Source organism: Terrapene carolina, unplaced genomic scaffold (genome assembly GCF_002925995.2).
Source record: "Terrapene carolina triunguis isolate 2854851 unplaced genomic scaffold, T_m_triunguis-2.0 Scaffold344, whole genome shotgun sequence".
NCBI classification, from domain to species: domain Eukaryota; kingdom Metazoa; phylum Chordata; order Testudines; family Emydidae; genus Terrapene; species Terrapene triunguis.
In genome coordinates this window covers 54,824-78,048 of record NW_020664695.1, presented here as the reverse complement: position 1 = coordinate 78,048, position 23,225 = coordinate 54,824, and the positions used below count along the sequence as shown (strand labels likewise).

At 52.2% G+C, this 23,225-nt stretch overlaps 1 protein-coding gene and 1 non-coding gene across 2 annotated transcripts; one reads left to right on the top strand and one right to left on the bottom strand.

Annotated features, from left to right (window-relative positions):
- Positions 1–7,012: 7,012 nt before the first annotated feature.
- LOC112110115 (zinc finger protein RFP-like) lies at positions 7,013–15,076 on the bottom strand. The gene is made up of 7 exons (XM_024204956.3): positions 14,656–15,076; positions 12,694–12,789; positions 11,289–11,519; positions 10,954–10,976; positions 10,120–10,235; positions 8,442–8,501; positions 7,013–7,530 (listed from the first exon to the last, which is right to left on the bottom strand). The coding sequence occupies exons 1-7, from the start codon at positions 15,070–15,072 to the stop codon at positions 7,013–7,015; spliced, it is 1,461 nt and encodes a 486-aa protein (XP_024060724.2). The 5' UTR covers positions 15,073–15,076.
- Positions 15,077–17,177: 2,101 nt separating this feature from the next.
- On the top strand, positions 17,178–17,250 carry TRNAK-UUU. Its single transcript has one exon. It is a non-coding gene; the product is annotated as a tRNA-Lys (tRNA).
- The last annotated feature ends 5,975 nt before the right edge of the window (positions 17,251–23,225 follow it).

The following is a 23,225-nucleotide window of genomic DNA, read 5'->3' as shown; positions in this document are numbered from 1 at the left end:
GCGGCCACAAGTCTACGGCTTACCATGTTTGCCATCTAGACAAAGTCCGGTGTCCTGCCCTGCTCCTCAGCTCGCCACAGCAAGACCGCAGGCACTGTAGGCGAGGGCCGAAAATTCGAACTTGTCCTCAGTGCGCGTGTGATAGGTGCTCTGCATGGTCTTGTTCACAGAGAAAGACTATGTTCTCTGTTCACAGATACATTGATCTGTCTCAGGAATTCACTCCCTTTTTCCAATTCCCACAGCCACATCTGCCCAGAGGCTAGCGCACATTAGGAGGAGGAAGAAGAGGACACGGGAAGACATGTTTGCTGAACTAATGGGATGCTCCCGAGCACAGGCAGCCCAGCAGACACAGTGGAGGGAGAACTTGTCCCAAATGCACCGGGCAAACATTGAACGGGAGGAGAGGTGGCGACAGGAGGACAGGCAGGCTACTCAAACGCTGCTTGGACTAATGAGGGAGCAAACGGACACGCTCCGCCGCCTTGTGGATGTTCTGCAGGACCGGAGGCAGGAGGAGAGAGCCCCGCTGCAGTCTCTCTGTAACTGCCCTGCCCCGCCACCAAGTCCCATACCCCCCTCACCCAAAGTCCAAACACGGAGGGGTGGAAGGGGCCGTGAAAAATTTCACTCCACCCCTGCGGACTGCTCTACCACTAGAAGGCTCTCATTCCCCAAAATTTGAAAAGTCCTTTCCTACCCGCCTCACACAAGACCCCGTCCAAGTTTCACCCCCCCGTTCCATGTGCGGTTGTTAATAAAAAATATGTTTCTGTTCATTACTGTTTCCATCCTCTTCTTTTGGAGGAGAGTCTGTCTGAAGGGGGGGGAAGGGGCTTGGTAATTGGACAGGACAGTCACCTTTAGCAGGGGGCAGGTGCAGCAGCAGGGCACATATACAGTGCAGTGACTAGTTATCCTGGTCAGTCTGGGAGGTGGTTTTCATGTTCTGTGTGGTGGGGGGGGGTGTTGCTCTGTGACTTGGTGGCGGGGGAGGGCAGTTACAGATCTTATGCAGCGGTCCTTACCCTGGATCACAGAGCCGCGCAGCAGGGGATCTGTAACCCTCCTCCCCCTGCAAGACAGTCACATAGCCGACACATACACGCAGTCCCGGCCAGGAGGGCTGGCAGGCTCCGTTGAAACAACCAGTCCACCACCGCGGAGCCTGTCATTCCTGGAGTTTAGAAGCATCATTTGCATCACAACCCTAAACCCGCCCCCCGCCACAGTCTGCGTCCCAGCTTTAAAACATTCCCGCGAAAACAGTAATAAAGACAACGGTGTCCATTAACAAAACAGAACAGATTTTATTTTTTGGGAAGGGGGTGAAGGGGGTATGTAATTGGAGAGGATAGTCGACGGCAACTGGGTAAAGAAACGGGGGCAAGTTCAGCTTCTGTGTCCACAAACTTAAAAGTCACTGGGTACCCTGCTCAGCCTTGAAACTGGCTTTCAAAGCCTCCCGGATGCACAGCGCGTCCCGCTGGGCTCTTCTAATCGCCCGGCTGTCTGGCTGGGCGTAATCAGCAGCCAGGCTATTTGCCTCAACCTCCCACCCCGCCATAAAGGTCTCCCCCTTGCTCTCACACAGATTGTGGAGCACACAGCAAGCTGCAATAACGATGGGGATATTGGTTTCGCTGAGATCACAGCGAGTGAGTAAGCTTCTCCATCTCCCCTTGAGACGGCCAAAAGCACACTCCACTACCATTCTGCACTTGCTCAGCCGGTAGTTGAACAGTTCTTTTTCCGTGTCCAGGGCGCCAGTATAGGGCTTCATGAGCCAGGGCATTAGCGGGTAGGCTGGGTCCCCGAGGATCACTGTAGGCATCTCCACATCCCCAACAGTTATCTTGTGGTCCGGGAAGTAAATACCTTCCTGCAGCCGTCTAAACAGACCAGAGTTCCTGAACACGCGAGCGTCATGAACCTTGCCCGGCCATCCGACGTAGATGTTTGTAAACCGTCCCCAATGGTCCACCAGTGCTTGCAGCACCATTGAAAAGTAGCCCTTTCTATTGATGTACTGGCTGGCCTGGTGGCCCGGTCCCAGGATAGGGATGTGAGTCCCATCTATAGCCCCACCGCAGTTTGGGAATCCCATCGCAGCGAAGCCATCTATGATGGCCTGCGCGTTTCCCAGGGTCACTACCTTTGACAGCAGTACCTTGACGATTGCCTTGGCTACTTGCATGACAACAACCCCCACGGTAGATTTGCCCACGCCAAAGTGGTTCGCGACTGACCGGTAGCTGTCCGGCGTTGCAAGCTTCCAGAGGGCTATGGCCACTCGCTTCTGGACAGTCAGGGCTGCTCGCATCCGGGTGTCCTTGCGCTTCAGGGCAGGGGACAGCAACTCACAAAGTTCCAGGAAAGTCCCCTTCCGCATGCGAAAGTTTCGCAGCCACTGGGATTCATCCCAGACCTGAAGCACTATGCGGTCCCACCAGTCCATGCTTGTTTCCCGGGCCCAGAATCGCCGTTCAACAAAATCCACATGCCCCATTGCCACAGTGATGTCCTGGGCGCTGGGGCTCGTGGTTTCTGACAGCTCTGTGCTACTCTCCGACTTCAGGCCCTCACGGCGGTGCCGTAGCCTCCTCGCCTGATTTCTCTGCATCTGCCTCTGGGAAAGGTGTATGATAAGGTGCGAGGCGTTGAGAACGGCCACAACTGCAGCGATGGTCGCAGCGGGATCCATGATCGTAGTGCTGTGGCGTCCGCGCTGTCACTGATCAAAAAGTGCGCGAACTGATTTCCCGCCGGCGCTTTCAGGGAGGGAGGGAGGGCGGTAGTGACTGACGGATGACGACAGTTACCCAAAAGCACTCTCGAGACATTTTTTTACCCAGAAGGCATTGGGGGCTCGACCCAGAATTCCAATGGGCAGCGGGGACTGCGGGAACTGTGGGATAGCTGCCCACAGTGCACTGCTTCCAATGTCGACGCTTTCCCTGGTAGTGTGGACTGACAAAGTCGAATTACTGTCCTTAGTGTAGACACACACGTTCGACTTTCTAATATCGATTGCACATATTCGATTTAACTAAAATCGAACTACTCTCGTAGTGTAGACATACCCTTAGTCAGTCACCCACAGTGAAATTCACTTCAGTCCAGCAACTGGGTTCTCTGCAGATAAAGCACAGGGGGTTAGGAAGGTGAAGGGAGGCAACCTAGTGACAGAGGATGTGGAAAAAGCTAATGTACTCAATGCTTTTTTTGCCTCTGTCTTCATGAACAAGGTCAGCTCCCAGACTGCTGCACTGAGCAGCACAGCATGGGGAGGAGGTGACCAGCCCTCTGTGGAGAAAGAAGTGGTTCAGGGCTATTTAGAAAAGCCGGACAAGCACAAGTCCATGGAGCCGGATGCACCTGTCAAAGTCAGACTCAGGTCTTGGCTACACTGGTGCTGTACAGCGCTGCAACTTGCTGTGCTCAGGGGTGTGAAAATGCCCCCCCCAGCGCAGCGAGTGCAGCGCTGTAAAGCGCCAGTGTAATCAAAGCCTGCAGCGCTGCACGCTCGCTCGCAGCGCTGCAAGCTACTCCCCTCGGAGAGCTGGTGGCGCGACTACACTCGTGCTTCACAGCGCTGTGAATTCCCGAGTGTAGCCAAGGCCTCAGGACTCACAATTTGTCAGACCACTCTGTTTATTAGCAAAAGCGCTCTGCTAATACACCCAGATAATGTGAGTGCCATGCAAGGCCCAAACTATCTTATTTATACAGATAAAAAGGGCGCGAACTTAACAAGATGACAAAGGGAGCAGAACTGATAAGTTTACTTGGGGCTAGACACACATATCTTATTTCCTTATTAACTCTTACCAATCTTCTGTTAATGTCCCACCATCAGCTTAAGTGGACCCATTGTTCAATACCTTACTGTTTCTCTTCCCGTCACCTGTATCTCAACATTCCTCATTCCTGCTTAAAGGAACATACAGCATTTCTTTAATCCATTCTACTTTTACAATATAATTCATTCTACTTTCACACACCGCAACCAAGAGTGCTAAAGGAGTTGGCGGATGTGATTGCAGAGCCATTGGCCATTATCTTTGAAAACTCATGGCAATTGGGGGAGGTCTTGGATGATTGGAAAAAGGCTAATGTAGTGCCCATCTTTAAAAAAGGGAAGAAGGAGGATCCAGGGAACTATAAGCCTTACCTCAGTTCCTGCAAAAATCATGGAGCAGGTCCTCAAGGAATCAATTCTGAAGCACTTAGAGGAGAGGAAAGTGATCAGGAACAGTCAGCATGGATTCACCAAGGGCAAGTCATGCCTGACTAACCTAATTGCCTTCTATGACAAGATAACTGGCTCTGTGGATGAGGGGAAAGCAGTGGATGTGTTTGTTATTCCTTGACTTCAGCAAAGCTTTTGATACGGTCTCCCACAGTATTCTTGCCAGCAAGTTAAAGAAGTATGGGCTGGATGAATGGACTATAAGGTGGATAGAAAGCTAGCTAGATCATCGGGCTCAGCGGGTAGTGATCAATGGCTCCATGTCTAGTTGGCAGCCGGTATCAAGTGGAGTGCCCCAAGTGTCGGTCCTGGGGCCGGTTTTGTTCAATATCTTCATTAATGATCTGGAGGATGGCGTGGTCTGCACCTTCAGCAAGTTTGCAGGTGACACTAAACTGGGAGGAGTGGTAGATACGCTGGAGGGTAGGGATAGGATTCAGAGGGACCTAGACAAATTAGAGATTTGGGCCAAAAGAAATCTGATGAGGTTCAACAAGGGGAAGTGCAGAGTCCTGCACTTAGGACGGAAGAATCCCATGCACTGCTATAGACTAGGGACCGAATGACTAGGCAGCAGTTCTGCAGAAAAGGACGTAGGGGTTACAGTGGATGAGAAGCTGGATATGAGTCAACAGTGTGTCCTTGTTGCCAAGAAGGCTAACGGCATTTTGGGCGGTATAAATAGGGGCATTGCCAGCAGATCGAGGGACATGATCATTCCCCTCTATTTGGCATTGGTGAGGCCTCATCTAGAGTACTGTGTCCAGTTTTGGGCCCCACACAACAAGAAGGATGTGGAAAAATTGGAAAGAGTCCAGCGGAGGGCAACAAAAATGATTAGGGGGCTGGAGCACATGATTTATGACGAGAGGCTGAGGGAACTGGGATTATTTAGTCTGCAGAAGAGAAGAATGAGGGGGGATTTGATAGCTGCTTTCAACTACCTGAAAGGGGGTTCCAAAGAGGATGGATCTAGACTGTTCTCAGTGGTACCAGATGACAGAATGAGGAGTAATGGTCTCAAGTTGCAGTGGGGGAGGTTTAGGTTGGATATTAGGAACAATTTTTTCACTAGGAGGATGGTGAAGCACTGGAATGGGTTACCTAGGGAGGTGGTGGAATCTCCTTCCTTAGAGGTTTTTAAGGTCAGGCTTGACAAAGCCCTGGCTGGGATGATTTAGTGGGGGATTGGTCCTGCTTTGAACAGGGGGTTGGACTAGATGATCTCCTGAAGTCCCTTCCAACCCTGATATTCTATGAAACACACTCCCATAGGACTGCAGCATTAGAAGGCTGAATGAAGCCCATTTGCACTAGTTGGCAGGGCTGGGTTCCCGCATCCATGGTGCACTGAGGCTGCTTCCCCCCAGGTTCGGGGTTAAGTCAGGGTGGGGGTTGCACTGGCTCTCCAGGGTGTGGGTGGGTTTCACCCACAGGGGCAGAGCAGGAACTAGCACCCAGGGGATCCTTCGTCCTGTGCTCAGGTCGACACAGCACAATTCCTCCTGAACAGAGCACAGACTCTGCTTACAAGCCCAAGGGAGGGGGAGATGGGAGAACTCGTTAGGTACTGTACTGCCTGAATGTGCTAGAAACTCCTCAGTAGTTACAGGCTCCCTAGGAGATAAAGTCGGTCCAGAAGTTACCTTGTTAGTAAAGTCTTTCAACTTTTATCCTGAGCTGTAAATTGTCTCAACTGAGTGTCCGGGTCCACTTGTGCTCAGTGATTTTACCTCTAATGACTTTAATCAGTGGGTGAATGGCCCCCTTTGTACTGCAGCTGGTGCGGTGAGTATGAAAGAGCAAAGATTGAAATCAGAGTTAGCCAGCGTTATCCTATGACAGTCCTGGTAGGAAATACCAGCCTTTGTTATAGAAACACTAATTTGTGGATGTTTTTACCATATGTTCTGGTTACAAATGAACAGCTGCACTGGGGGACAGACAGATGCGGGGTGGCAGGAACACAGAATAAATTAAGTAGTGTTTGGGGAGGAGGTGGAGTCCCCCACACCTGCCCCTCAGGTCCCCTCCACTTCTCCCTGATTGAACTGGCCTCGTTAGCACTGACCCCCCACTTGGTAAGGCAACTCCCATCTTTTCATGTGCTGTCTATTTATACCTGCCTACTGTATTTTCCACTCCATGCATCTGATGAAGTGGGTTTTAGCCCACGAAAGCTTATGCCCAAATACATTTGTTAGTCTCTAAGGTGCCACAAGGACTCCTCGTTGTTTTTGCTGATACAGACTAACACGGCAACCACTCTGAAACCTGCTCCTCCTGCAGCTCCAGGGGTTCTTCACACCTCCCCCTCCCATCTCTGGGGCTGTAAGGGAGGGGGTGGGGCTTGCAGGGGTCATAGAGCTCAAAGGTTGGGTAGACAGGAGGCTTCCCGAGTCATAGAGATAAGCCCTAATGCTGGGTAGATGGGAGTGCTCCAGGTCATAGGGGCTAGGAGAACTGTGGCTAGAGAAGCCTATTTTTCCATTCCCAGTGGACTGTTCCCCCCATGTCTCAGTGACACTGTCTGACCCAGAATCCCCAGAGTCATCCTGGATCATAGAGGACCGTGGCAAACAGGCTGCACAATGCCTGGTGGGACAATGAGATTGGCTTCTCTACCTCACTCAATGAATGCTCTCTATGGATTGACAGTGCAAAGGCTGAGACCCAAAGCAATCTCCAGGGTCACAGAGACTGCGCTGTCTGAGAGGCTGCTCTCAGGGTTCGCAGTGGTATCTTCCCCACCCCATCTCAGGGACACAGTCTGAGCCGGGTGTCTGGGTCCCAGACCTGTAGCCAGAGTCGAATTCTCTCCGTATTGAATGAGGCCGGAGGGAAAGTGAAGATTGGGGCCTCATCACCAGCATCGATAAATGTCACCTGCCCCCGGTCACAGTCCAGACAAACCCGGATCCTGCTGGGGGCCCAGCTCAGGGGCAGGGGGGTGACAGGGGAGGTGAGAGCCCGGAACTGACCCCACCACCGCCGCACAGCCCAGATCCCCCCCTTAGGGCTACAGTTCATCTCTCCCTTCCGCCTCACAGACTCTCTGGCCACCCCCACAGCCCAGAATCGCCCATCCCCCACCTCCACCTCCCAGCAATGTCTCCCCGAGGTGAATCCCTCACAGCCCAGCACACAGGGATCAGAGTCAAATCTTTCAGGGTTATCTTGCAGTCGCTGTCGCGTGTCTCCCCATCTCACACTTTTCCAATCCTCAGACAGGACGAGGATGGGATGAGCCGTGTCTGGATCCAAAGTCACATTCACTGGGGGGAGAGATAATCAGAGCGTTAGGGGCACAATTCAGCCCTGGGGAAGGCTGGGACCATTTCTCACACTCCCCAGCAGCCCCGTCCTGGCTGGGACAGTCCTGGATCCCAGGGAGCTGCCTCTGTCCTGGGCACCTGAGTTGAGTAGAGATGTCACTACAGTTCTTCAGCCTGTTTAATAGGAGCCACTTTATTGGTTTCTCAATTCCTTGCAGGGGCTTCAGCTCCCCCTGCTGGGGCTGCTCCATTCCCAGAATCAGAGACACAGCCAGGAAGGTGTCAAGAAGGTTTTAGTGAGAAAGGAGCAAAGGAGGCAGGTACCAGCTATAAACCCCACAGAAGAAGGAAACTCCCACCCCTAATACAGCCTCCACTCCCAGGCCAGGGAACAGAGAGGAAGGTGCAGCATTGGGGAAGAGCTGCTTAACACCAGAGAGTAGGAAGTGGCATTGAGTGGGGGAGCCCCATCCCCAGCCCAGAGAGAAGGGAGGAGCTGGCAGTGTCAGAGGGAGAGCATCTCCCCAATCCAGGAAGCAGGGAACAGCTCCAATGGGAGTGCCCAGCCCTGCCCAGAGGAAAGGCCAGATGTTGAAGAAAAGCGATGGAGAGACCTCTTGCACCAGGGTAGAGCAGAGGGATGTGTCAGGGCAGAGAGCTTTGTTCGAGTGATGCTCAGTGCCACAGTTTCTATTAATCTGTTTGGGCATGAACGCAGCACCAAAGTTGGTGTCAGGAGTGTTTGTGTGACTTCAGCCTGGGATCTCCTCCCTGTTTAATGTGTGTATTTATGGAGTTGTGTGTGTCGTGGTCGGAGTCACTTTGGTTGGTAACTTTAGCTACAATCTCATGAAAATGTTTTCACTAGAATTTTCTCATGATTTAAAGACAATCTCCACCTGCAACCTCACCCTGTCTGTGTGCTCCTAGGGGTTCCCCTCTTGGTGTTTCCAGTGCAGACGGCAGAGTGTCTGGTGATGGAAAGGAGAAAAGAGACGAGATTTCAGGTTTTCATATTTATAACAGCATCCCCACTCTGAACTCCTAGACAGTTTTCATCATGACAGAGAAACAGACAGAGAGTCCCAGAGACACACTCAGATATTTAAAATAAACTAATCTGAAACCTTCTCTTTCCTCTCTCATTCAGGTATCTCTCAGCAATGGAACCAACGTCCTTGCAGCCTCACAACCGTCCCAGGACACATAATCCATAAAACAGATTTATTTTCTCCTCATCAACCCCTCCCACCTTTCAGATTCCAGCTGGTTTGTCACATTCACTTACGGCCTTTTGTCGTAACCTAGACCCAGATCATACAAAGACTTTGGCATCACAGTAACTTTACCCACTTTGGTGCCTTTGACACTAATTGGATGTTGAGAGTTTGCAAAATCCTGGCTCTAATTGTGAGCTGCTGGGTCTGTTTACTCAGCGTTTATACTGACTGACTTGGCTTTGGCCTGGTTAGCAGTTTGCTTGACATAAGGGAATTGTTGCCTTAAGTGACCTTCATATCAAGTGATGTGTTCCTAAGTTGAGATGTTTTGACCACACAATATGCTTAAGGAGAACAGACACTCAAAATGTACTGCCCAGGAGTGGTAAGCAAAGTCCTAAAATCTCTATGCGGAGGAAAGAGTCAAAGTGAGCTATGCATAATTAGCGGTAATAAACCAATGAGAAAAGAGAATAACATGAAAATATCTTGGAGCGCAAAGTCCTGCCAATAAAAACATTCATGCATGTGAACTGCATGAGTTATATAAGATATGAATATTAAATAACACTCAAAGGTGATTGGAAAAGAACTAATAAATATGTAATTTGGATGTGTATAATATGTCAGACAGTGTAAGGGATAGTCAGAGCTTCATAGGAGAAATCCCCCGTGACCTGCCTACGCCCCAGGAGAAGGGAACTGGCCAGCACTTCTTTCTATATGCGATGGCAAGTAGCAAATATCCCAATGGCTGGTGATGGGGCAGTAGACGTGGAGGGCTCTGAGTTATAGAGAATTCTTTGCCGGGTGTCTGGCCAAAATGCCAAAATGCTCAGTGTCCAACTGACCACCATATTTGGGGTTGGGAAGGAATTTTCCCCCACATCAGATTGGCAGAGAGCCTGGATTTTTTTCGCTTTCCTCTGCGGTATGGGGCATGGATCGTTAGCAGATATTAAACTAGAATAAATGGTGCATTCTCTGTATCTTGAAGTTGTTAAACCATGATTTGAGGACTTCAGTAACTCAGCCTAAGGTTAGGTGTCAATTGCAGGAGTGGGTGGCAAGGTTCTGAGGCCTGCAATGTGCAGGAGGTCAGACTAGATGATCGTGATGTCCCTTCTGGCCTTAAAATCTATGAGTCATTTCTTACTTTAACAGTAATTGTAATGGCAAGGCAGGCTTTTGGTAGAAATAAGGATTTGAATTAATCAACCTGAGTGTCTTGCACCCCAAGTCTGTGGCATTCTCACCCAACAATTAAATAGATCCATCATCTAATTATGAACCAATTGGCCAGAGCCATTCTCCTCCCACAGTCTCAGAGGCTCATCCCAATTCCCCCTCCTAGGTCCCTTCTCGGTACCTTTGAACTTCCTCAGAGTCTCCATTACAGCAATAGTTTTCTGGGAGAAATCACTGAGTCTCACTTCCAGTTCAGGAGAAATCTCCCTTGGCTGCTGGAACTTCCCCTTCTCACATCTAGACAGAAACAATGTCACATGGTTATCTTTCATGTAGTGACTCATTATAAGTTCTGGCTAGTGAGCTGCTGCTCTAATGGGCCTGGAGCTACAATTCATCTACATCTCCCACCCTCAGAGCAGGCGCAACACAGCCCTTGGCCGTGAAACATTCCCACTTAAGGTCCCATTAATATTCTTCAGCTCTCACCTGGAGAGACCAGCTCTGGAGATAAGAGGGGAATTGAGTCTCCAGGGAGAATTCACTCATTGGCCTCCATGCTCTGAGGGACAGGAGGTTCCCATGCAAAGTGCTGTAGAAATTGGTCCACTAGGAACTAGACTGAGACACCAACTCCCCCTTCCCCAGCTCATTCCATACAGATATCAGGAGGGAAAGTCTCTTGACCACTGCTGCCCTGGACTGAATGGTGACCAGTGCCCCAGCAGTGACAGGCCCGTATTCCATCCCCATAATTCTGAGGCAGCCAGTCCCCCAGGGATGTGACATTGCTAGGAAATACTTTAGGTCAGTCTTTCCCAATGAATGGATAATTCCAGAGTCTTCTATAAAAGGGTGAGAACCTGAGGATGAAGTTGATCAGAGAGATTTGTATCCAAAATATGACCTTTCCTCACACATTTGGCTGTAGAGCCCTGTGGAGATGCGGCTCTAACCATCTCCAAGCTCTTTCCCAGCATTGTGAAGTGTGAGGGGGAGTGAGAGAGCCACGTACCTGCTCAAGGTGCTTCTGACATCCTAGAGGAGAGAGAGAGAAAAGAATCTCAGTCCCATCTGACGCACACAGGGGATCCTAGGGAAGGGATTTAGCAAGTACGAGGAAAAGAACGCCTGCCCTGACCCAGAGCCATGAATCGCTGAGCTAATGGGGTTTTCCCCATCTCTAATATCTCTGTTTCTGTAACTCTGTAAAGAACAATAGTCGTTCACATGTCAGGAACACACACGCCGAGTTACACTGAGATCTCCGACTGCTGGACCCAGCGCTTATGATTCAGGAGCCCTCCCTTCCCTGTGTGGGGATATGGGATGTTTCTCACTCAGTCTCACCTGCAGGAATTCACTCGCTGGCTTCTGACACTTCCCCTCCATCTCACCTATCAGCTCACTGAGATGGGAAATCTCCTCGGAGAGTTTAGTGACATTTTCATTCTGTATCTTCACAATTGCCTCATCCAGCTTCTCCAGCTGGGCCAGCAGGAGTCGCTCTTGTTCCTCCAGGAACTGCCGCAGTTGCTGAAATTCAGACACAATCTTTTGCCTCTTTGTTTCTGTCTGTTTCTAGAATAAATAAGGAAAGGGCTGGTCAGGAACATGGATGAAGCCTGTGGGCCTTTCATACAGTCTTACAAGAGAGAGTTTCTTTACTATCTCTAACACATCTGTGTAGAGACCAGGACATGAGCTGTCAGGCCTGCTGCTCAGACCTGCAGTTGGAAGTCAGGAACTACAGCCAAAGTCGGAGCTGGAGTCAAAGTCAGGATCTCACCAAGGGCTGAGGATGGCGTCGAGACCAGGAGTCATGCCAAAGGCTGAGTCAGAATCAGTGTCAGGAGTCACGTGGGGGGTCAGGGCTGGAGTCGGAGTCAGTCAGCCACGCAGAGTCAGGCCGGAATCAGAGTCAGATAGCAGTACTCCAGGTCAAACCTGAGCCAGGAACAAAGCCAGGGCAGGGCCAAGCCAGAGTCAGGGGCCAGTCCAGAAGCAGACCAGGAGTTCACTCGGTTGTTTGGACAACTTCCCGTGACTCCTGCTGGTGTAACTCGTGCATCTGAACGTCTCCTCCAATCAGGAGCTTTGTAGGCAGATCTTTTGGTGGGCCACAGTTCCACTAGCCCCTCCCCTGCTGGCTCTGGAGAGCTGCTGGGTTGTGGTGACCGTCTGGGACCCATGGACTGGAGTTCAATATCTGCAATCTTTCACATTGTGGCACTGGACTCTATGTTCTCATCACATGGGAGAGGATTTTCTTACAGCTTCCCATTTGGCCCCAATGTCTCTTAAAGGGATGTCTCCATGTCTGACTTGGTTCGGACACTGTGTCCAATGGCCTCAGAGGGTACATCTAAACAGTAGCGAGCCTCCAAGCCCATGGCAACACTCAGGCTCTTGCAGCTCACGCTACCACACCAACAACAGCTGTGTAGACATTGGGCCTCCGGCTGGAGCTACTGGGATATAATCAGTGTAGTCTGGGAGAAATTTTGTGAACGCCACAAGGAATAGTAATTAACTCACTAATTAAGACACATCTTAGATGCTGCAGAAGGTGCTGTTGTCTTTCTCCGGGGAGAGAACATTTGTGACACACACACACACACACACACACACTTAGTATCCCATGATCATGGAGAAACACACACAAGCCCACATTCACCAAGGCCATAGAGGACTCTACCAACAAATAACCCTCCCACCTCCATGTCCCAGCAGGTGAAGGACAACAGCCACCTACCAGATACTCCTGGCTTCTCTTCGTTACAGCCTCTTTAAATCCCAGCAGCTTTTCTCTCTCTTCCTTCAGGGTCTGCAAATGGGCCTGGATTTTTCCCTGACAAACAGAAATAATTTAGTGGGTTTATTTTGAGGCTGACTGTCTGTTTGTAGGAGGCGTTTTCCCACCTAAAATGCAAGATATGTCAGTCTTTCTAGCTAGACTAGGTGGGGGAGGTAACATCTTCTATTGGCCCAACTCCTGTTGGTGAGAGAGGCAAGCCTTCCAGCTTACACAGAGCTCAGCTCTGGGGAACATACTCTTTCCTAGACCTGAGCTCTGTGTAAGCTTGAAAGCTTGTCTTTCACCCACAGAAGCTGGCCATGAGCAGATATTACTTCACCTACCTTGTCTTTCTAATATCCCGGGACCAACACAGTTACAACAACATTGTGTACAACAGTGGGTTCTTCTAGATGTAGAACATCAGAGACACCAAGGAAATGAAACCTTATTAATGGAAACTGGGAGTGTTTTATATTCAGAGTTGAGTTATTACGTCCACTTTCTCCATTGATTTAAACTGGCAGGAAACTGGTGTCACATGGTGGTGAATATTTAAGAAACAGTTATATCAATCCCAGAAGCCTCCGGGGCAGCCATATAGGTTGCAATGCTCAAAAGAACCCAACTCCATTAACTCTCAGCCCTGTACCCCTGGGGATGGGAAGGGTTGGACACTGATCTAAGGCCTAGGGCAAACCCCATTAGATGTGTTGATTTGTGTTAGGAACAGCTGGGGTTTGCCCTAGCGCTGTCCTAGCCCCTTTCCGTGGCAATGGCCTCTAGGTAGCTACCCCACCGTCCCCAGCAAAGGTCCCGGAAGCAGTGGATTCTGAGAGATTTGCATAAGCTGCATTATGGGACTAAAGGAACCACTCTGGCTGGTCCTTGCCCACGTACACACTAGAACAGTTCAGACTGACACTGGTCAGCTCCAGCCTGTGGTTAGTTTTGCTACAATCCAGTGAAATCCCAGTGGTACTTGGCATGAACCTGAGCTGTCTGGAGCCCTTTTGTGTGTGGACTCAAGATGCTTGGGGTCCACACGGCGTTTAGCCCAGTGATCTCCTCTAGCGCAGGCCGGCAGCATCTGAGTTTAACCCTTCATGGAGCAACACAGGAGTTCAGAATCCCAGTGGGAAACTTACTCTCCCTGCTGAGCCTGGGGCCTTTATCAAGGAGTCTTTTCCTCCTACTGTTCGCACTTCATCACTGCTCAGTGCTGCTGAGTGGGGCAGCGTAGCCTAGTGGTTAGGATGCTGGACCGGGCCTTGGAAAAGTGGTTTATACCCAGTTCTGCCACTGACCCACTAAATGACCTTGGACAAGTCACTTCCCCTCACTCTGCCTCGGTTTCTCCTTCCACCTTTTGTCTCTCTTGTCCAGTTAGACTGTGAATGGCTCAGGGTAGGGATTGTCCCTCACTGGGTTTTGTGCAGGGCCCCCTACAATCGAGGTCTGATCTCATCTGGGGTCTGTAGGGGCTGCTGGGATGCAAATAACAATTATAAACTCTATGATAAATCAGTAATAACAGCCATAGCTTGTAACTCCCCCTTCGCCAGTCTGAATGCAGCACTCTCACATAGACTGACCGGCAGCTCTTGTGAGTCAAACCTCACTGATCATTTAACAACTTCCAGTCTATAGAAGGTTCCCATAGTTCACTGGTGGAAGCTGGATTTGAAAAGATTTAGCTGCTCAGAGAAAACTTTCCCATATCAGACAAATTTAAAATCCTCCTCTGTTGCCTTTCTTGCCAGGCTGGAGTATCATTAATTTGTACAGCATCTTTCATGCAATGAAGGCTACACACAGCTGAATGACACAGTTACACCTGTCTCGGGCAACTTGTGATGCCACTAACCTGTAATTAAAAGCCTAAGTTATTACCCATTAGACTGGACAGCAATTCAGTACCTTGTACTCCTGGGCAGCCTCCTGTATGGGAGCCACAGTGTGAGCACGGTGAGCCCGGGACTCTCTGCAGATCACACAGATGGGGGTTTGATCCTCTTCGCAGAACAGTTTCAGAGTCTCCTGGTGTTCCCCACACACCCCGTCCCCTCCTGCTCCCTTTGCCGCCTGTAAACTCAGCCGCTTGGCGATTTCTACAACATTTGCCAGCTGCCTGTTGGGCCTGAGGTTTCTCTGTTGCACAGTTTCTCTGCACTGAGGGCAGGAGGTGGCTGTATCGGATCCCTCCCAGCACTGGCTGATGCAGGCTCGGCAGAAATTGTGCCCACACTCCAGAGTGACAGGTTCTGTGAAATACTCCAGACAGACGGGACATGTAGCTTCCTCCTGGAGACTTTCCACGGGGTTCTCTGCAGCCATGACTCTCTCTGGGCAGTGGAACAGGGTAACAATGTATGTTTCAATTTTCTGAGTTCACACTATGCCCCACCTGCAGGCTGCAGCAACAACTGGGTGTTTCCCTTCCTGGAACTGACTCGTGCTGTTGGTTAAGCAGGAATAAGCCCATTGTGAATTTCAGCCCTGGAGGCTTTAGTGAAAAAAGTACCACTAGGGCTCTGGTCCTGCAATCAGCCCTTTAGCTTGTGTGGAGGGTCAGTGGGATTTGACAGGGGCATCCGTGTCCCCCTGTGATGCTGAGCCTGCAGAAGCAGGGGAAAGATCTTAATCTTTATCTAAAAAGATAAAGGGAAATGTTTGTTTTTATATTTAGGTTCTTAGACCTTAGCTGGAGAACTCAGGCCAGAAAACGTAACTGTTTCTTTTGTTTCTGAGTGATGAAGTTTAACTCTGGTCATGTTCTCAACTGTTTCTACTATTCCATGCACCCAAGAAGCTTCCCATTTTATTCAAATGAGAGCTGAGATACTCATGGCATCACAGGATTCCAGGAGCTGGGGATTTAGGAAACACACCGGGTACTGAAAGACTCAAGTTGAAATCATGAGTTTGTGGCAACCCCAATGTGATTTGATGTGGAAAAGAAACGGCTGCACTTCTGACTATTGAAGGTCCTTATCTGCCTCCCATCCCTGTACCATGTGTTTAGCCTCACAACATTGCTATGAGGTGGTGAAGTGCTGTGACCCCATTTCAAAGAGAGGAACACCCAGAGCAGAGCAGTGATGGCCTGAAGCCAGGCAGGAAGACTGTTATAGAGCAGGGAATTGAACCTGGGTCTTCCAAGTGAAGAGTTAAACCACCAGACCAGACTTTTTGTCTGCATTAGGAGCCTGGGAAAGGAGGTGTCACGGTGTATGCAAACCCCATCCCCTTTTGGGGCAGGGCATAGTTGTGATGCTACCGCTGTTACAATCTACCCAACTATCCCTAGGCTGAGAGCTGCATGACCCAGTGGCCGGGGGATGGGGAGGTGACTGCCGGGATAGGGGGCAGTCCCTGAGCCCTCCCTGCTCCACCGGGTCCTGGCCCAAGGGCCAGTCAGCAGTGAGTGCGGTCACCCTCCAGTCAGCAGGGGTCCTACCACAACACGCTGGCCTTCCTCGGGTGGGAGATACCACTCACACCACCTCCCTGGGCCACTTCCTACCGTGTCCCCTGAAGCCGGGGTCCGTATGTCATCGGGGTCTCCGAGCTCTTCAGTGAAGGTAGCTCCCTAGGATTCTGAGTCCACTCCTGGGCAGGATCCTCCGCCACATGTCCTCCCTCCTCAGTGGTCAGCCTCGAATGAGCTGGGCCACTCCCTTTTACATTGAGGCAGCACTTGGCACATAGCCAGCATGGTGTGAGGGGTGCGACTTCCACCATCCATAGTGTTGGGTTAACTCTTTCCTGCCTAGCATGGGGTATACACACTCCATCACAGAAGGATAAAGACAAAGATACATGCAGGGACAATACATCAGTAAAGTTTGTCTAATAAACCTCTGACTGACCCTCCCCACAATCACTGGGCCAGTCCTGTGCAGATTCAGCTGATCACAGTGGACAGGAATCGAGAACATGGTGAGATTGAAAATAGATTATTTTCCTCAGGCCTGATCTACAATGCTCAGGCTGCCTCTGAATGCCCAGTCATGTTGTGTGTTCAGGGCCCAGCTGCCCACAGCCCTTCCCCTCTCCTGGTCTGTTTGTGTTCCCTAGAGAAACTTCTCCACCTGTGACCGCTGCTTCTAATCAGACCCCTTGGGAGGAAGAGATGAGAAACAGAGAAACAAACATCTCTCCCTCACCCACAATCTCTGCCAGTCCCTGCTCCTGATCTGGTGGGGAAATACAGTAAAAAAGAGTCTGTTTGGATTCTAAGCTGGTGAAGTTGCTTCCTCCCCAGCAGCTCCCACAGCTGGTTGGCTCAGGTTTAATAAGCCAAATCGCACCTATGTGGACAGTGGCTGAAAGTCCGTATGTGGTTGCTCAGGGGCCAGGTTGGAATGTACCGGGATCTCGGCCTGGTCCCTAGTGGGGCAGGTCTCCCGTCATACATAAACGTAGCTAGTAACTAGTCAGCCTGGCTAGTTCAGTGGGTTGAACATCAGACTTTTAATCTGAGGGTCCAGGGTTCAAGTCCCTGGTCAGGCAATGAGCTATTCCCCAAGATCTCTTTGGAGGACTCCTTGATGTTACTTGGGGGAGTGATAGCTCAGTGGTTTGAGCATTGGCCTGCTAAACCGAGGGGTGTGAGTTCAACCCTTGAGGGGGCAATCTGGGGCAAAAAAATAGTTGGGGATTGGTCCTGCTTTGAGCAGGGGGTTGGACTAGATGACCTCCTGAGGTCCCTTCCAACCCTAATATTCCATGAACCTCTGTGCTGATTGACCCCCTTGTCATCAGTCTCAGGGGAGAAACCAAGGGCTTAATGGAGTGTGGAGCTCCTCTCTCCCCCAAGCAGGGGTGTATAATTTTTGGTGATGCCCAGAACAGGTCCAGTTGCCCCCCACCCCCCAACTGCCTAAGGCTCTGGGAGGGAGTTTGGGTCTGGGAGGGGTGCAGGCTCTGGGAGGGAGTTTGGGTACTATGTGCAGACAGTGGGCTGGGGCAGGGGATTGGGATGCAGGAGGGGGGTTGGGGTGCTGGCTACTGGGTGTGGGCTCTGGCAGGGAGTTTGGGTGCTTGGTTTGGGCTCTGGGCTGGGACAGAGAGTTGGGGTGTTGGAGGGGGCATGAGGCTGGGCCATGGATGAGGAGTTTGGGGTGCAGCAGGCAGGCTGCCCCAGGGCTGGGGGTCAGAGAGGACTCCCCACAACCCTCTCCACACCAGCTCTGGGGGAGCAGTCCCCCTCCTCTCTCCTCCTGGCACGACACTCACCCAAGCCCCCCCAGATTGCTGCTCAGGAGGTCCAGCCAGGATAAGCCCCCCACCCGGAGTCGACTTGGAGTCACCTACTGGGGGGATGGGGCTGCCATGCGCCTTCTCCCTCCACAGCCGTAGCAGCCACCTCAGCCTGGCCCTGGCACTGCTCCCTTGTAGCCAGCAGCAGCAGCGGCCGGCCAGGGAGCGCAGCGTGGAGCTGCAGTGGGCAGTGATGCTCGGGGGAGGTGCACAGGGATGGCAGGCGGGGTCGGTGGAGAGACCTGGCCCCGAACGATGGTGAAGCCGCCCTGCCCCCAGCCCTGAATTTGCTGGAGTCCAGGAACGCCTGCCCCCAGGTCAGGCTGGGGCCTTTTGGCTGAGGGCAGCTGGCATTGGGTCTCCTGCCTTGCCCAGGTACGGGGTAAACAGAGAACTGCGGGCCCCAAGGGGCTCAGGCCACTCGTCCATTGGGGGGCGGGGGGGAGGACATCTGGGAGCCTGGAAGAAGCCACCTGAGAAGAGGAAAATCAAGTGTGGTGGGGAAGCCGTGAAGATAGCTGGAGAAGCTGCTGGGGATGTAGCTAGTTCTCTGGAAATGATGTGGCAGGACTTGAACAACGTGGCTCATGGAGATAATGTTGCGACTGAGGTGAGTAAAGCAGATCCACAGCTGTGATTTCCCCAGCCCAGCTGTTCCCTGGCTGCTGTTGGCTGAAGGATTTTCTTTAAGGGGAAGGAAGTCACTGCTGCTCCGTTGCTGCTAGAGTGACCAGAGGGCAAGTGTGAAAAATCGGGACAGGGGATGGGGTGTAATAGGTACCTGTAGAAGAGAAAGCCCCTGAAATGGGACTGTCCCTATAAAATCGGGACATCTGGTCACCCTAGTTGCTGCTGCAGTGATGAGCTGCCAAAATATTAACAACCGGTTCCCTCCTCCTCACCCCACGAGGGGGTCGTGCCGCATCCAACCCCCCACGTTCCTTGACACCCCACCCCCAGGACCCCTGCCCCATCCACCCCCCTTCCCTGTCCCCTAACTGCCCCCTGCCGCCCCATCCAACCCCTCCTCTCATTCCCGATGGCCCCGGGGGGCCCCGGCCCCATCCAACCACCCCTTCTCTCTGTCCCAACTGCCCCTGGAACCCCTGCCCCTGACTGCCCCCCACCGCCCCATCCAACACCCCTTCCTTCCTGACTGCCCCCCCAGGACCCTTGCCCCCATTCAATTCCCCTTTTCCCTGCCATCTGACCGCCCCAAGTCCCGACCCTAATCCAGCCCCCCAGGGGGCTGTGCCATCCGGAGTTGGGGCCGGGAGCCACGGGCGCCGACCTGGAGTTGGGGCCCAGGCCGGAGCCGCTGGCCGGCCCGGAGTCGGGGCCCAGCCCGGAGTCGGGGCCGGGGGCTGGAGCCGGGGGCCAGCCCAGAGGTGGGGGCTAGCCCAGAGGTGGGGGCTGGCCCAGAGTCAGGGGCCGGGCCGGAGTCAGGGGCCAGCCAGGAGCCGGGGGCCAGGCCGGAGCCGGCCCGAAGTCGGAGCCGGCCCAGAGTCAGGGGCCGGGCTGGAGTCAGCCCGGAGTTGGGGCCGGGGGCTGGAACCAGGGGCTGGCCCGGATCCGCTGGCCGGCCCGAAGGCAGGGGCTGGCCCGGAGTCGGGGCCGGGAGCCAGGCCGGAGCCGGGGGCCAGGCCGAAGTCGGGGGCTGGCCCGGAGCCGGAGCCCAGGCCGGAATCGCGGGCTGGCCCAGAGCCGGAGCCCAGGCCGGAGTCGGGGGCTGGCCCGGAGTTGGGGGCCAGGCCAGAGTTGGGTATGGCCCGGAGTCAGGGTCCGGGCCGAAGTCAGGGCCGGGGCCACCCGGAGCCGCGCGGCTCCTGGAGCCCTCCTCGCGCCCCCTGCCCCAGCTCACCTGCAGGAAGCTGCTGCTTCCTTCTCAGCTCTCTCAGGCTTCCCACGCGAACAGCTGATTCGCGGGACGCCGGGAGGGGGAGCCTTCAGGGGAGGAGGCAGAGGCGGAGCCGGAGCCAGGTGAGCTGGGGCCGGGAGCAGGGCAGGGAGCTGCTGGAGCTTTTGTTAAATTTAGAGGCCCTTTTAGAACCGGGACAACCGGTTCTAAAAGGGCTTCTAAATTTAACAACCGGTTCCCGCGAACCGGTGCGAACCGGCTCCAGCTCACCACTGTGCTGCTGAATGTATTTCTTCAGATTTGTAGTGATCCATCAAACCCATTCACCCTGCTGCTGGCTCAGGTACCTGGGTCTTTCTCTCCGTATTTCAAAGCAGAGCAGAGTTATAATAGTAATAAAAAAATCATAAATGGCAGGATACAATACACCTCTACCCTGATATAACGCGACCCGATATAACACGAATTCGGATATAACGCGGTAAAGCGCGCTCCGGCGGATCAGCGCATCAGCCTGTCTGGCTCCGACACACTGCTCTGAGCGGCGTGTTAAGGGTGGGAGGTGGGTTGGCAAGCGGGGTGAGGAGGTGAATGGCAGGCAGGAAGGGGGTGAGGAGGCAGGCGGGCAGGAAGACGGCGAGCAGGAGAGCGGCGGTCGGGCGGACGCGGGGAGGCGAGCTGGACAGACGGTGAGGAGATTAGCGGGGAGGCGAGCGGCAGGCAGGCGGGCGGGTAGGTGGGGTGAGGAGGCGAGCGGTGGCCAGGCGCGCTGGGCAGACAGTGAAGAGACTAGCGGGCAGGCTGATTTGTCCCGGGCCCCGCACCCCTCTAGGGACGGCTCCGACACGCTGCTCTGAGCGGCATGTTAAGAGTGCCTGGCCGGGGCCAAGGGGTTGGATAAGGAGCAGAGGGTCTCGGGGGGCAGTCAGGGGACAAGGAGCCTTCCCTACCCAATATAACGCGGTTTCACCTATAACATGGTAAGATTTTTTGGCTCCCGAGGACCGCATTATATCGGGGTAGAGGTGTATATAACTCCTCTGACTGTAGGATGCAGAGTGCCCAGCTGGTTAGAGAAGGACATTCAGCCCTGGTCTTCCCTACAAAATTACTTTGGTATAACTACATCGATCAGGGGTGTGGGTTATTCAATGAAGTCATATTGACTAAAGCGACGGCATACACAGCGCTATGTCGGCAGGAGAGCTTCTCCCGCTGGCATAGCTACCTTCTCATGGAAATGGAGTTATTAAACCGACGGGGTAGAGCGCCTTCCCCAGAAGTGCCACAGCAGCGCAGTGTAATTTTGTAAATTTGTAGCGTAGAGCTGCCCTGAGATAGGCAGTTGGGGATGGCCCCTTTGCACCTTTCTGAGTGCAAAGGGGCGGCTCTGTTGATGGTTGTCAGGTCTTATGTCACTCCACAAACGTAGGCTAAAGATTAATACAAAGTCTAGGTGAAATGTTACTCTTTATTTAGCTTCTTTAATCAGGTGGATTTTTACACGTACACAAAACTGGAGCCCAGCTGTGGGACTGGTCACTAAAATTTCACTGCAACATTAATCAGTATTATGAAATAGCTACATAGAACCACAATTCTGCATGGAGCTTTTCAGGATTGACGCTGCAGTGATCGATCCACTGGGGAACCCACTAAATCAACCCCCGGTCACTCTACCAGAACGAGATGAGTCAGGGGAGTCGACGGGAGAGTTTCTCCTGTTGACCCAGTGCGGTGTGGTCCCTGTGGTAAGCAGATCTAAGCTACTTCAACTTGAGTTACGTACCTTTTCCAACTCCAATATATCTTTTTTGAGGTGGGGCGACCAGGACTGCACACAGTATTCAAGATATGAGCATACCATGGATTTATATAGTAAAAGTGGAGGAGCTTGGTTTACCAGACTGATCAGCAAAGCCAATGCTGACAAAAGTATGTGAAAAGGCTGCAAAACACCAATCCTCTGGACTGCACTGACATGCAAAAAGCCTTATAAGCCAGTCATTGTCAAAGCCAATTTTAGAAGTACTTAATGAGGCTGTTAAGAATGCTGGAGATACAACTCAGTTTACGCGAACAAACATGGCTGTCACGTCATACTTTCTTTTTAAGCAAGAGATACCACACACTACAAACTGGAGGCCAGTATTAAGTGCATTGTCACTTTTGTTCATCCTGAAGTTGGACAGTGATTCTGAACAAGACCGGCAAATGCTCATTATCTTTCTGCAAGAAACTCAACTGACTGGTTAGAAGCATGGAGTGTAACAATGAAAGAGTCAGCAGTTGAAAAAGTGAAGAACTCTCTCACCATATTCCAAAAATGTGCATACATGGCTGATGAACGCACCAATGCAAATAGGCATCAAGTATTAAGTCATTGTGTACATTATCATGATGTCAGTGGTGGGCCTGTAGATGCATTTCTAGATGTTCAGGTTATAGAAGACACATTGGCTGCATCTGTGACCACCTGCATGTTAGAAGAGTTAAATGCTTGTCAATTGGACCCCAAACAGACGGCTGCTTGTTCATTTGATAGAGCTGCAAACTTCCCTGGAAGACATGGTGGAGTACAAGCTTTCCTCAGAGAAAAGTAGGGTAACCCTAATATCTCCTATCCACACTGCAGAGACCATCTACTCTAGCTAGGGCTAGTACGAGCAGTAGAATCTTCAAAAGCTATAAATTTAATGTCTTCATTATACTCTTTTCTTTTTTATTTTTTCAGCAAGAGTCCAAAAGAACTGAGCATCTTGGGGAAAAATAAAAGATACATTGGGACTGAAGTTCAAATTAGTCAAACCTGGGAAAACCCACTCACTTTCTCATGAGCAATCCACGACTGTAGTCTTAAAATTATTGCTACCATTATTATTGGCTGTGGAAAGTTTCTACCAAGATGGGACGGATCTAAGTAGTGAGGCTGGTGGACTACTTTTGCTTTCAAGTTCAGAGAAGACAGTGGGTGAACCTAGGACTAGGGGAGGCAAACCCTCAGCCCCCTCCCAGGCCCCACCCCAGGCCCTCTGCGGGAGCTAAGCCCCCCCACCATAGGGGCAGGCCCCCCGCCCCTGATCACCCCCAGCCTTCCCCACCCCCTGAGTGGCCCAGCCCCAGAGCATGGGGAGGGCGAGCAGCCCCAGCCTCTCCGGTCCTAGAGCACAGGGAGGGTGGGCGGCACCCTGCCGCAGCCTCTCCAGCTCCAGAGCACAGAGAGGGTGGGTGGCCCTAGCCTCCCCGGCCCAGGAGCACGCGGCCAGAGGCTGGAGGGAGCTGTGCCGAAGCAGGGAGATTGCTGGGGGTAGAGTGTGGGTGGGGCCACATTTGGTAGTTTGGGAAGGCATTGCCTTCCCCTGCCTCT